This window comes from Vicugna pacos, chromosome 3 (genome assembly GCF_048564905.1).
Source record: "Vicugna pacos chromosome 3, VicPac4, whole genome shotgun sequence".
Taxonomy (NCBI): domain Eukaryota; kingdom Metazoa; phylum Chordata; class Mammalia; order Artiodactyla; family Camelidae; genus Vicugna; species Vicugna pacos.
In genome coordinates, this window is record NC_132989.1 from 110,384,057 (window position 1) to 110,397,505 (window position 13,449).

General features: G+C 42.2%; 1 protein-coding gene across 3 annotated transcripts in view; it reads right to left on the reverse strand.

Annotated features, from left to right (window-relative positions):
• TRIO (trio Rho guanine nucleotide exchange factor) overlaps nt 1-13,449 on the reverse strand; it is a 330,020-nt gene that overhangs the window by 18,506 nt on the left and 298,065 nt on the right. For all 3 annotated transcript variants that reach the window (XM_072958843.1, XM_072958845.1, XM_072958844.1), the window contains exons 38-47: nt 12,887-13,035; nt 11,742-11,808; nt 10,306-10,409; nt 9,094-9,163; nt 7,056-7,145; nt 6,394-6,486; nt 5,606-5,656; nt 5,266-5,343; nt 4,111-4,302; nt 2,698-2,875 (exon numbers count right to left, since the gene is read on the reverse strand). In XM_072958843.1, the coding sequence (XP_072814944.1) occupies nt 2,698-2,875; nt 4,111-4,302; nt 5,266-5,343; nt 5,606-5,656; nt 6,394-6,486; nt 7,056-7,145; nt 9,094-9,163; nt 10,306-10,409; nt 11,742-11,808; nt 12,887-13,035 (1,072 nt within the window). The remainder of the gene's footprint in view (nt 1-2,697; nt 2,876-4,110; nt 4,303-5,265; nt 5,344-5,605; nt 5,657-6,393; nt 6,487-7,055; nt 7,146-9,093; nt 9,164-10,305; nt 10,410-11,741; nt 11,809-12,886; nt 13,036-13,449) is intronic.

Sequence of the window (13,449 nt, forward strand, 5' to 3'; positions counted from 1 at the left end):
AATTATACACGGAAAATTATAAACCATTGATGAAGGAAATTAAAGAAGACTTAAAAAAACGGAAAGATATCCCATGTTCCTGGATTGGAAGAATCAATATTGTTAAAATGGTCACACTGCCCAAGGCAATCTACAGATTTAATGCAATCTCTATCAAATTAACCAGGACTTATTTCACAGAACTAGAACAACTCATAATAAAATTTATATGGAACCATCAAAGACCTAGAATTGCCAAAGCATTACTGAAGAAAAAGAAAGAGGCTGGAGGAATAACTCTCCCAGACTTCAGACAATACTATAGAGCTACAGTAATCAAAACAGCATGGTATTGGTACAAAAACAGACATATGGACCAATGGAACAGAACAGAGAGCCCAGAAATGAACTCACAAACTTTCAGTCAACTAATCTTTGACAAAGGAGGCAAAAATATACAATGGAATAAAGATAGTCTCTTCAGCAAATGGTGTTAGGAAAACTGGACAGCAGCATGTAAATCAATGAACACTCCCTTACACCATATACAAAGATAAATTCAAAATGGATCAAAGACTTTAACATAAGACTAGATACAATAAACCTCCTAGAAGAAAATACAGGCAAAACATTATCTCACATACATCTTAAAAATGTTCTCCTAGGGCAGTCTACCCAAGCAATAGAAATAAAAGCAAGAATAAACAAATGGGACCTAATGAAACTTACAAGCTTCTGCACAGCAAAGGAAACCATAAGTAAAACAAAACAACAACCTATGGATTGGGAGAAAATTTTTGCAAACGATGAAACCAACAAAGGCTTGATCTCCAGAATATATAAGCAGCTCATACGACTTAGTAAAAAAAAAAACCCAATCCAAAAATGGGCAGAAGACCTAAACAAGCAATTCTCCAAGAAATACAAATGATCAATAGGCACATGAAAACATGCTCAATATCACTAATTATCAAAGAAATGCAAATCAAAATTACAATGAGGTAACACCTCACACCAGCCAGAATGGCTATCATTCAAAAGTCCACAAATGACAAATGCTGGAGAGGCTGTGGAGAAAAGGGAACCCTCCTACACTGCTGGTAGGAGTGCAGTTTGGTGCAGCCACTGTGGAAAACAGTATGGAGATTCCTCAGAAGTCTACGAATAGACTTACCATATGACCCAGGAATCCCACTCCTGGGCATATATCTAGAAGCATCCCTACTTCAGAATGACACCTGCACCCCAATGTTCATAGCAGCACTATTTACAATAGCCAAGACATGGAAACAGTCTAAATGTCCATCAATAGATGACTGGATAAAGAAGATGTGGTATATTTATACAATGGAATACTATTCAGCCATAAAAACCGACAACATAATGCCATTTGCAGCAACATGGATGTTCCTGGACAATGTCATTCCAAGTGAAGTAAGCCAGAAAGGGAAAGAAAAATACCATATGAGATTGCTCATATGTGGAATTAAAAAAAAAATTAAAGAACATAATACCAAACAGAAACAGAGAAACAGACTCACAGACATAGAATACAAACTTGTGGTTCCCAAGGGGGTGAAGGGTGGGAAGGGACAGACTGGGAGTTCAAAATTTGTTGATACTGACAGGCATATGTAGAATAGATAAACAAGATTATACTGTATAGTACAGGGAAATATATACAAGATCTTGTGGTAGCTCACAGTGAAAAAAAAGTGACAATGAATATATATATATGTTCATGTATAACTGAAAAATTGTGCTGTACACTGGAATTTGACACAACATTGTAAAATGACTATAACTCAATAAAAAATGTTAAAAAAAAAAGAAAAAAAGAAAAGAAATTATAATGTTCTGTTGGACCGGGGCATAGACACGGAATGTGAACATGAGAAAAGGAGAAAGAAAACACAATGAATGAGTATTTAGCTTCTCACTGAATTCCTGAAGCTCTTCTGAGATCGCTAAATTAAAACCAGAGTTGAAGTCACTTGTCACGAAGAGGAGCAAGCAGTTTCAGGTCAGGGCTATAAGGAGTCAAAGTAACTGCGACATAAGGTCAGTGTGGTCTCTCTCTCTCCACATGGAGAAGACCTTTCCCCTGAGGTCTGGCCCCTTACTGCTGCACGGTGTTGTGCTGTATCATTATTGTATTGCTCTTCTAGAATCACTCATGCCACGGAAGTGGGAAGGAAAAAACATGTCTTGTCCTAATGAGGAGGGAGGCGTGATGTACAATGCTACTGAACACAAATTTTAAAGTTGCCCTCAATAATGCCTCCAGTATCTTTGGCCGATTCCATCTGCTGCCTTAAGTTTTTTCTCATGCATTCCTTTCCCAGGACAGGGCTCTGGTGCACATATGATACGAGAGCCAGGGGGATGGAATGAACAGCGTAGTGTGCGGGGCACACAGCCAAGAGCCAGACGGCCTGCTCTGTACCCTGACTCTGCTGTGAACAATCTGTGGGACTTGGAGCAAATTACAAATCCATTTTGTGCCTCAGCTTCCTCATCTGTAAAATGGGAACAATAGGAGTACCTGCCACACAGGGTCATTGTGAAGATGAAATGAAGCAACATACGGACCGTGATCAGAATGATGCCCGGTCCACTAAGTTGCATCGTTATTATTTGTACGTAATAGGAGACGAGAAACAGAAATCTGTACATTAGGGAAAGAAAACCCCTACCCAGGAACAGAACACATATTACCGTTTAAAAAATTGCGCTGGTTTTCTAAAATTTGGTTGATTTCATGGATCCACGTTTGCCGAACACTTGGGCTGGATGAATGCAAGATGAAGGTCTCCACCACGTCACCCGCCCTCGATGTCAGAGCAAATTTACAGGGATCGTTTTCCACATTTTCCTCCAGGCAAAGGCAACTCACCTGAAAAAAAGTGTTACTCACAACGGCTGAAAGGCAGAAGCAACCCGCGTGTCCATCAACAGATGAATGGATAATCAAAGTCTGGTCTATATATACCATAGACTATTTTTCAGCCTTAAAAAGGAAGGACAGCCTGTCATAAGGTACAACACAGCTGAACCTGGAGGACATTATGCTACGTGAAATGAGCCAGTCATCAAAAGATGAACACTGTTATGATTCCACTTAGGTGAGGTACCTAGAGTCGTCAGATTCCCAGAGACAGTACGTGGAAGGCTGGTTGCAGGGCCAGGGGAGGTGGAATGCGGAGTTAGTGTTTAATGAGTATGGAGTTTTAGTTTTAGAAGATGAAGAGTTCTGGAGGTGGACGGTGGTGACAGCTGCACAACAATGTGAATGTCCTTAATGCCATTGGGCTGTACACTGAACAATGGTTAAGATGGTAATTTTTATGTTATGTGTATTTTACCACCATAAAAAAATGAAAGCCCATTTATTCCCACTGGTCGAGGGCACAGTTCATCCTAGGTCAAAACTGAAACAACCACTTTTTGGCTGAGCTGCCATTTTTATTGCCTCAGGAATCATTACCTTAAAGCTTTTTAATGACTCTTCTCACTCAGGTACATGAGGATTACCAGGAGTTCAACCAGTAGCTTAAACAATTAACTAGAAATGGTAATCTGCTGGGACCTCAGGCCTCCTCTCTCTCACCCTTGGTTTGTTCCTTTTACAGGACTCAGGGTCATTTGCGATAATTTTATTGTTTATCAGACAATAAATTTTTTTCTATCAGAAAGCAAGCTACCCCAGGGCACGGACCGCCTGCCTCGTCCATCCCTCGAGCCCCAGGCTGAGCTGAGTGCAGAATAGCTCTTTGTTAAGTGGGGAAGATGACCCTGGCTAAGCTCTCCTCTCCCAATCCAGGCCCCTGAACTTAAACAAATTTCACTTGGTCCTAGAGAAGGTGGAGCACAAAAACTAACCACGGTGAGGGCCTCTCGTGGTAAAAATGAGTGGCTGCAGCCGCACAGAAACATGTGGAAGACACTGGCCACTGAGGACACAGATGGCGGACGGATGGAGTGAATTTAAAGGTTCTGAAATGTATTAGAAAATTTTCTAAATATTTAATAAACAAGACAGCAGGACATGCCACCATTAAAAAGGAAACAGTTTATCAGCATGACGGGTGTATGCGTTAGCACATGAGAAAACACATGCCCACAGGTTACCTTGACGCTGTTCTTAAATAGGAATCCTGGCATGGAGAAGCCCTTTTTTTTATCAAGTGGCTCGCTGAAAATGACGATCTGCTCGAAGAGGAACACCCGCCTCTCTCTGCAGCGAGGCAGAAGTCCCGTGTCTTGGTCTGTGACCAAGAATGTGTCCTGTAAGAGCAGCTTGCCCTGGGCAACAATTTTACCCTAGAACAAGGAAAAGGGGGCAAAGGAATAGGAGAAGAAAACATTGCATTCTAAGTTAAGACAGATGAAGTTCTGTTTTCTTTAGCTTTCCTCCCACAGAATAATAAAGTATCTTTCATGTATTCGTTTATAGAGTCTAAAAATGTCTTTTATTCTAATGAGTTCTGAGCCCCAAAAAGAAAAATCACCCATGTCAAATTCTTGCCGACCTTCGTGTACTGCACTGGCGTGAGTTACAATCAAAGCCTGACAGTGGGTCTCAGGATCTCGTTTGCAGTGGAAGAACGCTTCTCAAGTGCAGTCCCATGCCCAGCGGCACCAGCACCCCCAGTGGGACCTGGTCACATTGCTTGGGAACCTGGGTTTCCAGAAGCTCTCCAGGAGAGTCTGGGTGTACTTCTCTGAGAACCACAGCCCCAGCACGTTAAACCCAATCCTCTAGCAAAACAGTAGGCAAGAAAAGGAAAAACTCCTGTCTCTTCACTCAATAATCAAATTGGGGGGGGGGAAGGATTCTGGTTTTGAATATCCTTAGAATACTCATAGGTAATGTGTAATCTGAGTAGTCTAGCAACTCATAGGGAAGTCTGCAGACTAATGATGAGCACAGTGACTCTGAGTCATGCTTCCAGGGATGACAGATGGACTGGCCACCTGCTTCCCACTCCGTGCCGGGAAAGGAAACATCGCTCTTGCAGGAGCAGAGGGCCCAAGAGACTAAGCAGAGCCCTGCCGGTTTCCGCCACGAGGCACTGGGCTTGGAGCAGAGGAAGGTCCCCAAGGAGCAAATCAAATATACCGAAAGAAGTTGAAAGAAAACATCAATCAGGTTGAAGGAGAGCGAGAGAAGACAGAAAACCAAGCAAAAAGGATCAGCTTTCTACAGGTGGAGATACAGAATCCGAGACCAAAGAAAGGGATGGCAGCCAGAGGAGCGAGTTTAAAGAAGAACAGCCGCATTACGTCAAATCCCTGCAGCCGCCCGACGTTCATCATGTCGTTGCACCGCTTGGGGACTATGCACATGACCTCCACGGCTCTCTGCGGGGCGGGGGAAAGCAGAGTGAGCGATCGCTTCCTCGGGGGCGAAGCAAGTGTGCTAACCGTCAAATACACCCCCACATTCAGTTCCTCTCCCTCTCCCACCTCTAGCTTGCAGGGGCACGTCCAGGATGGGGAGACCCGCCACCACCTGCTGCAACCATCCCTCCCTCCCAGGGACGGGCTACTTCAGACACATGGGGATTGAGAGACGGGCTGGGGAGCCGGGGCAGACCCTGGAGGCCCAGCGGGGTGTAAGTACCTCCAGTTCTGATGTATCCAGGCTGGCTTTTTTGGAATACTTGAGGAAGTCCTGCGAGGGAAATGGAGAGAAGGCCATGACGAAGGCGACGGTCACAACAGCAGTCCCCTTTCTGATCACGCATGATGTGCCAGGCCCTGGCTAAGCCCTAGAGGCCCATGTCCTCATCTTTGCCTCCCAGTAACACAAGGGAAAGGGATTCCTATGTGGACTTCAAGCTCCAGCAGAGCAAAGTCAGACCAGATCTATCCAAGCAGGTCACGACTGCCGCCTGACTCCAGGACAAGCTCCCATCTCTCTTTACATCCAGGTTCCAAGTTTTATACATGAAGGAATTGCAGTATATTTAAACAGTCACTTTTATCATGGAAAATGGTGTGACTCTGCCCTCAGCTGTGCTCAAGAATCCGAATCAATCAATGGCTACTGTGGAACCGACAGAGGAACGGGCAGGGATTAAACATTTAATTTGATTGGAAGTGCCAAGAAGATGAGAAAACATGTAAGGTGGATGGAGCCAAAGAAAGCTCATTAGTATCAAAGACCCGTGGGGGAGAAACGCTCACTTTCACTGACATTTTGGTTCAGAACCTCACGTCAATGAAAACATCGAGGAAATAGTGTAAGGTGTTTTATTCAATTAAAAAAGTTTACTCTGGAATATTTAAAATCAGGAATAACAAGACTGTCTCGTATTTTTTACAGAAATACCCCCGTCACCTGCCAAAGCCTCCCTGCCCCCCGAGTCTCGCCCTCCCGCCACCGGGCGTGACCCGGCCAGCCCTCACCTTCAGCAGCAGCTGGTACTTCATGATTCTCTGCACTGGTTTGATCAGCAAATCTGTGAGCTGCAGCCTGTGGCCAAGGCGCTGCTTTAAGTCCTGTGGTTTCAAAGCAGAAACAAGGATCTTCAGTGCTGTCTTTTAAAAGGCAGTTGTTTTCAGTGCCTGTCATTGTCAGGAATGCTGACGACACCACGGTAGAAGTAACCAGGAAAGAGGTCACACTGCACACAGCCAACCAGTGCTGTGCGACGGCTCAGAACGTCCAAATTTGACACCTGAACCTTTCTGAGCTGTTTCTCAAAATGGTCTGCCACACTTGATTTAAAAGGCCTTCTTTCATTTGCTTCCTTTTATTCATATAAGGATTTTTATTTCCAGGCTAAAAGTTTAGATCATAAATTATTTTGGGTTTGTAATGAGTCTTAAGTTTGAAACTGATTTAATAAAAAACCCTTACTTTAACCAGGACACTAGTCCTCTGAATGCTAAGAGACACGATCATAGCTTGAACTCACACTCATTTCTCTGACTTCTAGGAAGGAAATAGAGGTTAAGAACTCATAACAGGCTAACTTTCTGGATGATTGCTTAATCTCCTGGGAAACAAACGATACTTCAAATTTTGGAAATCAACTGTTAACAAAAGATTCTAACTTAGTTCTTACCTCAAAAAAAGTATCAATGTATTCTGAGACGATGTGCTCGGACTTTGGCTTATTCTGACAATAAACTATGTACATGTGCAACCTTCTCTCCTGGGAATGAAAGGCAAACAGCTGGGTTAGAACAGAGGAGCACGTGCGCATGTCAGCTCATTCATAAAGGAACTGTGCTTCAAATAAAACCGCATGGTTTAGACTCTTGGGAGCGCATTCCAGATTCATGACGTGGGTGGACATTCTGCTTTCTGGCTCCAAAAACAGTCCTTCATTATCGCTCCCTCATATACATCAAACCCTGCACTTTCCCCAGCAAACATCAGAGGCAATGAAAGGGCACAGTGCTTAATATTAAGCCAAGCATCACTCCCACCCCTTCAATCCCTGCCAATGGTCCCAGGAAGCCTGGCTCTTTTCGGTAGGTTGGAAAAAGCTCTTAATCTCAAGTCCTGAAGGCAGGGAGGAAGTAGACAGTGAGATATCCCTTAATGTGTGATCCTCCAAGTGTGGTGGGCACCCCCTGGGGTCCCTGAGGCTCTTCGGGGATCCATTAGGTCAAAACTATTTTCAAAATAATACTATTATTCTGTCACCTGCCCTCTCCACTGTGCTACCATTTGCACTGATGTGCGAAACCAGCGGTGGGAGAAACTGCAGGCAGCTTAGCAAATATCCTTCACATGCCACTTTCACCTGAGAATGCCCTTAATGAAGGAATAAAAAGCCGTTTTAATAAAACTCAACCACCAAGTAGTAGACATCTTTTTAACATTTCTATGACAAGACAGAGGTCCTCGTGACACTTCTGCCGTGTATGAGAGTAGCCAAGGCCATGCACTCGTGGGACTGAGCTGTGACCTGAAACAACGGCTTGTTTCCGTGGACCACCATTTTTACTTGAAAGAATGATGGACACAAACTCTAATTATTTACACATGGGTATGGGGTAGACATTTCCCTGAACAGGAACAGAAGAGCCTGCTGTTTTAAGGCAAACAACTGGCAATGTCTGTTAGTAATGAAAATTTGAGCTTTCAAGCAAAAAATTAGAATTTTGGAAAACATGGATCTGCCACCTTGTACTTGACGATACTTAAAGACTTGTCTGGAGAGATGCGTGGTGATACGAACAAATCTGATTTTTCCATACTGTTTACTGAAATGTTTCAACATCTGGAAGATGTGTCTAAATCAGTGAACCAATATTTTCCAACAGACCAGTGCAGGAAGCTGCAAGCTGGCGCAGGGGTGAAGGAGCCTTTACGTGAGAGACAGTCCAATGACAGTGTAACAGCAAGGGAGAGGTTCACCAGTGGGTTTTCAGGTTCCATGTTGTAACTAACCTTTAAGAAATGATCACTTGCTGAGTTTTTGTGTAGTATCTAAGTTTTTGTGTAGTATCTAAGTATCTGAAAAGGCTATTAAAATACTCATCCCTTTCCAATCAAATATCTGTGTAAGGATATTTTTTTCCCCAAAAATTTTAACTAAAAAACATATGACAGTAGGTTCAATACAGAAATAGATATAAAAACGCATCTTTCTTCTATTAAGCCACACATTAAGGAGATCTGCAAAAATACAAAAACTCTGGTCACTGTTTTTTTGAAAATATAGTAATTTTTCCTAAAAAAAAAAATTTAGCCATTAACATACTTATTTTAGTTACGTACACATATATTTGGCTACTGCATTAAACCCACTGCACGTCTAGGTGCATCACCATCTGCACCGGACACCTGTTTGCCCACAGACATCCCCAAATGTTCCTGCTTCTGGTCTGGCTCTGGTCTCCCTTCTGACCATCCTGTACCATTCGTGAGCTAAACAGCCCACTGGAAGCCAGGTGACCGGGAAAGCAGACCATTTACATGTAGAAGAGCAACGGGGAATTTTAATTCCAACCAGCTGACACTGTACAGTTCTATTTTGTTCTTAATATAAGCATTTTTGTAAACTATAAGTGCGTTCTCCTTTAATGTGGCAAACCAATGACCAAGTATGACAACAGAGAGCAGAAGATAAATCCTGCTATTGTACTTACATGTTTAACAAAAAGGGATCCCAGTTTTTCTGGATCTTCAAGGCACTTCTCCAACTCTCCTAAAAAAAAGCTGAAAGGAGAGGTGAAATATGAGACCCATTTCCAGTTTGGCCTTCCAATTTTAGATTGAGGTGTACATTTTCCAAATAGCCTGTTTTGACACGAGCCATTGGGAAGTGTAAAGTATATACTTAACAAATACAATGCACACTGAAAACATTGTTAGGACAGAAAGCAAAAGGGGACAGTTTAAAAAGGCAAGGCAGAGAGAGACATCCCTTGACTGGCAACCTTCCCTTCCTTTGCATCATCAACATTTTTGTTTCACTTTCGTTTTTTAAATGATGCAAACACTAACATCTCATTTGAATATGGGGTAAAAAAACATAAGTGTTTCAAAGCAATCGGTCATTTTGCTTTTTAAAAACTTGGTCCTCTTACCTGTGAGTTTCGTATTCTTTCCATGGTGATTTTTAAGAGGCTCAAATTGGATAATAACAGATACAAAATACTGAATGCGACCTGTGCCAGCCTTGTAAAATTTTCTCAAATATAATCAAAATCAATTTTGAGGTCACAAACATTAGCTCCCTTTAAGATCAAAATTAGGTATAACCACAGAAGCAAAACTGTCTTCACTTCTTCTGGGCCGTATTTGTTGGTAAGATGTATGCCTACCTGAACTATCACTTACTGACTTGAAAAAAAAACTCTAACAGTAATTTGTATTCACCGAAGACATGGCTGCAATTCTACTCAGAAACACTTATTAAGGCATACTCCACGCAGATGTGGTTCTAAGCGCCTTACATGTATTATATTAAGTCAGTCACTCTTCACAGCAATCCCGGGGGTGGGTACCACTCTGACCCAGGTTGTGGAGATGAAGAATGGAGGCACAGACAGGGGAAGCAAAGGGCTGGGGGTCAGGACTAGGCAGTCACGCTGGGTGCCTGGGCTTCCAGCCACCCCCAGCACGGGCCTGGGATGGACCCACAGAGGGAAGGTGAGAGGCTTCCACCTGCCACAAAATGCAACCACGAAAGTCCTCAAGGCAGAAGTAGTTCCTTTACACCGACTACGTCCACAAGGCCACACAGGTCACGGCATGAAACGAATCAACAAATATCCTTCACCATGTGCCTGCCACGAGGCAGCGGAGCGAGCGAAGACGCAGCGCTCGCCACCGCACACGGCATGTGTTTTACGTACTCTCTGTGCCAGTCGTAAATCTGATGGATGTTGCCAAACACAATCTTGTCTTTTCCCTTCATGTCGTCGGGAACACCATCTTCTTTCATAAGTGCCATGTAGCCCTAAAATGAAAGATTTAAAAATAAGATGATTTCACTGAACATGTTTGAGTCAAGTGATGGCTTACTGATTGGCGGTCATAAAGGATAAAACAGACCTGTGCCTGTCTTGTAAACCAATTCTTTATTTAAGAACAAAAACCCTTTGTGAAATGTATTCTCAACTGGCACTTGAAATATAGTTACATTCATTGCCATGATTTTCTCGCCCTGAACTGTTTAATATTCACAGGTCAAAACTCTTCTAAGGACCTGGAAAGATTAAGTAAATGTAAATGGTTTGATAAAACTATTTTGTCAGCTTGTAAATATTAAATATTTGTCCAGAAGCATGTTTCCTTTGCTGTCAGTATTTATCTGATATAAACGGATTTTCTTTTCTTTTTAGATTATTTACATAATTTGTTAAATAAGGATTTAACAATATACTTTTCACAAATTGATTTTTAACATCAGTTGATTAACTAGGTTGCCAAAATGTGGTTTAAAATTTCTCTATAACTCAAAATGGGATTCAGTCTGTATAAGGACCTCTGAAGTTTCCAAGTTACTTATTTCATTGTTAGTAATGAACTGCAGACAGAACAAGCATGTTCAATCTATTATGTTATAGAAGTAACTGTAATAGCCATTACTTTTAATGGAATGTACACCTAGAAAGTACTGCTCTGTACATATCAGCAAAGCTGAAAGAATAAGTGATAAAGATTATTACAAAAATAGCTTTTTGATGAGTTGAGTTTATTAGTATGATTATGCCCTGAACTTAATGGTAGGATAAGCCTAGAGATGACCCTCGATTTAGTATGAAAGGCAGAAGTTTTGCTATAGCTACAAAGTGCACAGCAACTTCTGGTCAATGCAAGTGGTGACACATTCGTTCTGTGAAAACTACAAGCAAATGGCCTGGGGTAGTAGCCACAGACCAAGCTCTGAACCAGGTGGATGCAGAAGTTGCTACAATGACGGTTCAACCAATGATGTTCTCATTTCCGTGGTGGTACCCACTCTTGAAAATAATTAAAGGCAAGATTTCCATGTAATAAATTCAATGGTTGGAGACAGTATTTACAAACTGAATTATAAAAAAGAGACTATGTCAAGATGTACCATGCCAAGAAAAAAAAGGCCTTTCAAAGTGAAGACAGATTGTTGAGGTAACTGGCTAAATTGATTTTTCAGAAATATTTTGTTGGTTGTTGTTACTGCGTTTTGTTTTCGTCGAAAATGTTTTTGAAGCTTTTGAGACGGTATTAGCATTCAATTCTCCAGCATGATACCCCTATGACAACTCTCAGGGCTGATATAGGTTATTAAATCTCTGAAAACACATACCTCAACCACATAGCCGAGGTCCCGCACATAGTCACGCTCTGTCTCCACTAATTCTTGCAAAACGTAGCTGGGAAAAAAAAAAAGAGAAAAAGCAGTGTTTACAATCCATGCTAAGAAATTTTCTAAAAGAATTATTTTGCTCTTTTGTTCTTATCAGATGAGATTTCTGCAGGGATGGTGTAGTAACCTATCAAACTTGCACAACTGGGTCTCCAATTCCTGTGTGTCCTGAGTCACTCACAGGTTCACATGGGTGACCCATGGGAGCTGCTGAAGTCACGAGACATCTTGCATCCAGGGTGAATTCACATGACTGGACTCAGCACGTGTGTGATGACCAAGAGAAGTTTAGATGTAACTTTGTTATAAAGGCACGATGTTAAAGGAAGCAAGTTTCTTGCTTCTTTGTGTTTTAATGATTCAGTCATTCAAAGGTTCATTGGACATACAAAAAAAAAAAGGTAACCCAGATGTCTAAAGCCTTGGATCTGATCACATCATTTAGAAGTTTCTTTTTGCGAGGTTCAGTAACTGTTTGCGGCCACACAGGTAATATAAGACAATTACTTGATCAGGTACAGCAAACCACCTCAATTGGCCTATAAAGGTTTGTTCATTCAGCCAGCACTGATGAGGCTCACCTATGTGCACAACATCGTACAGCCCTCAATAAAACCAGGTCTCTTCTCCAAATGCAATTTTAAACCTTTTGTAATAGTTTTGAGGGCTTTTTTTTTCACTATAAGCTGCTTTACAGAACTAAAAAATTCTACCACTAAGGTATGTTTGAAAAGTATTCAAGTTTGGGGGACTGTATTTAATTTTACGTTGCTTTCTTTTTCTTCACAACTACGTATACAATAGAATGTATAGTGGTTTCTTACCAGAAGTGACAGAAGATATTCTTGTGTCATTCTGACTTATGAATACAGTAAAATACACAAATGAAACACGAAGAAACTGCAGCTAGGGCTTACTGTGCCTCCCCGAGGGTCTGAGCACCCTGCGACCACTTGCACAATCCCTCAGCGAGAGACCCCAGGTCTCTTCCTCGTGCTGACTCAGACATGCACCCCAGTCACAGCTTTGAAGATGACAGACAGGAGGAAGCCGCCAAACAATGACAACAAAAACGCCTGTCTTACTGCCTTCTCTTTAAAGAACTCGATTTCCTTTCTTCCATCTCGTCGATGGGCGAGGAGGAGGAGAGAAGGGAATTGTCAGAAGGGTTGAAGGAGGGGCTGCTACTGTCTCCCTGGTCGACAAGGAGGGAGCTGGGTCGATCCTCCAGCGCCTGGAAGAAACCAGATCACCAGTCACACTTCCTGCCCACACGGTCCATGAGGCTGAAATTAGGGCAAGAAAATCTCATACATCAGAAAATACAGGGGGCCTGCCTGTGACATTACAGAATCCATGTTTGTAAAATCACACAGTATTTAACAACAAAACCCCGAGCATTAATTTAAAAACTGAGTAAGAGGAGATGGACAAAAGAGGAAAGTTAAGATGAAAAGGACAGTGAATTTGTATGTTAACAGATTCTGTTCCTGGTTATCAAATAATTAGAAACAGTACAAACTGGCTTACATCACAGCCCCAGACCCATTTCAGATCTAGCCATTTTCTTGTCAGGTACACTCCCGCCACGTGAGATCATGGCCATTTCAGAAGCTGTGGAGTCGCCTGGATCGGGTGGGCTTCCCCC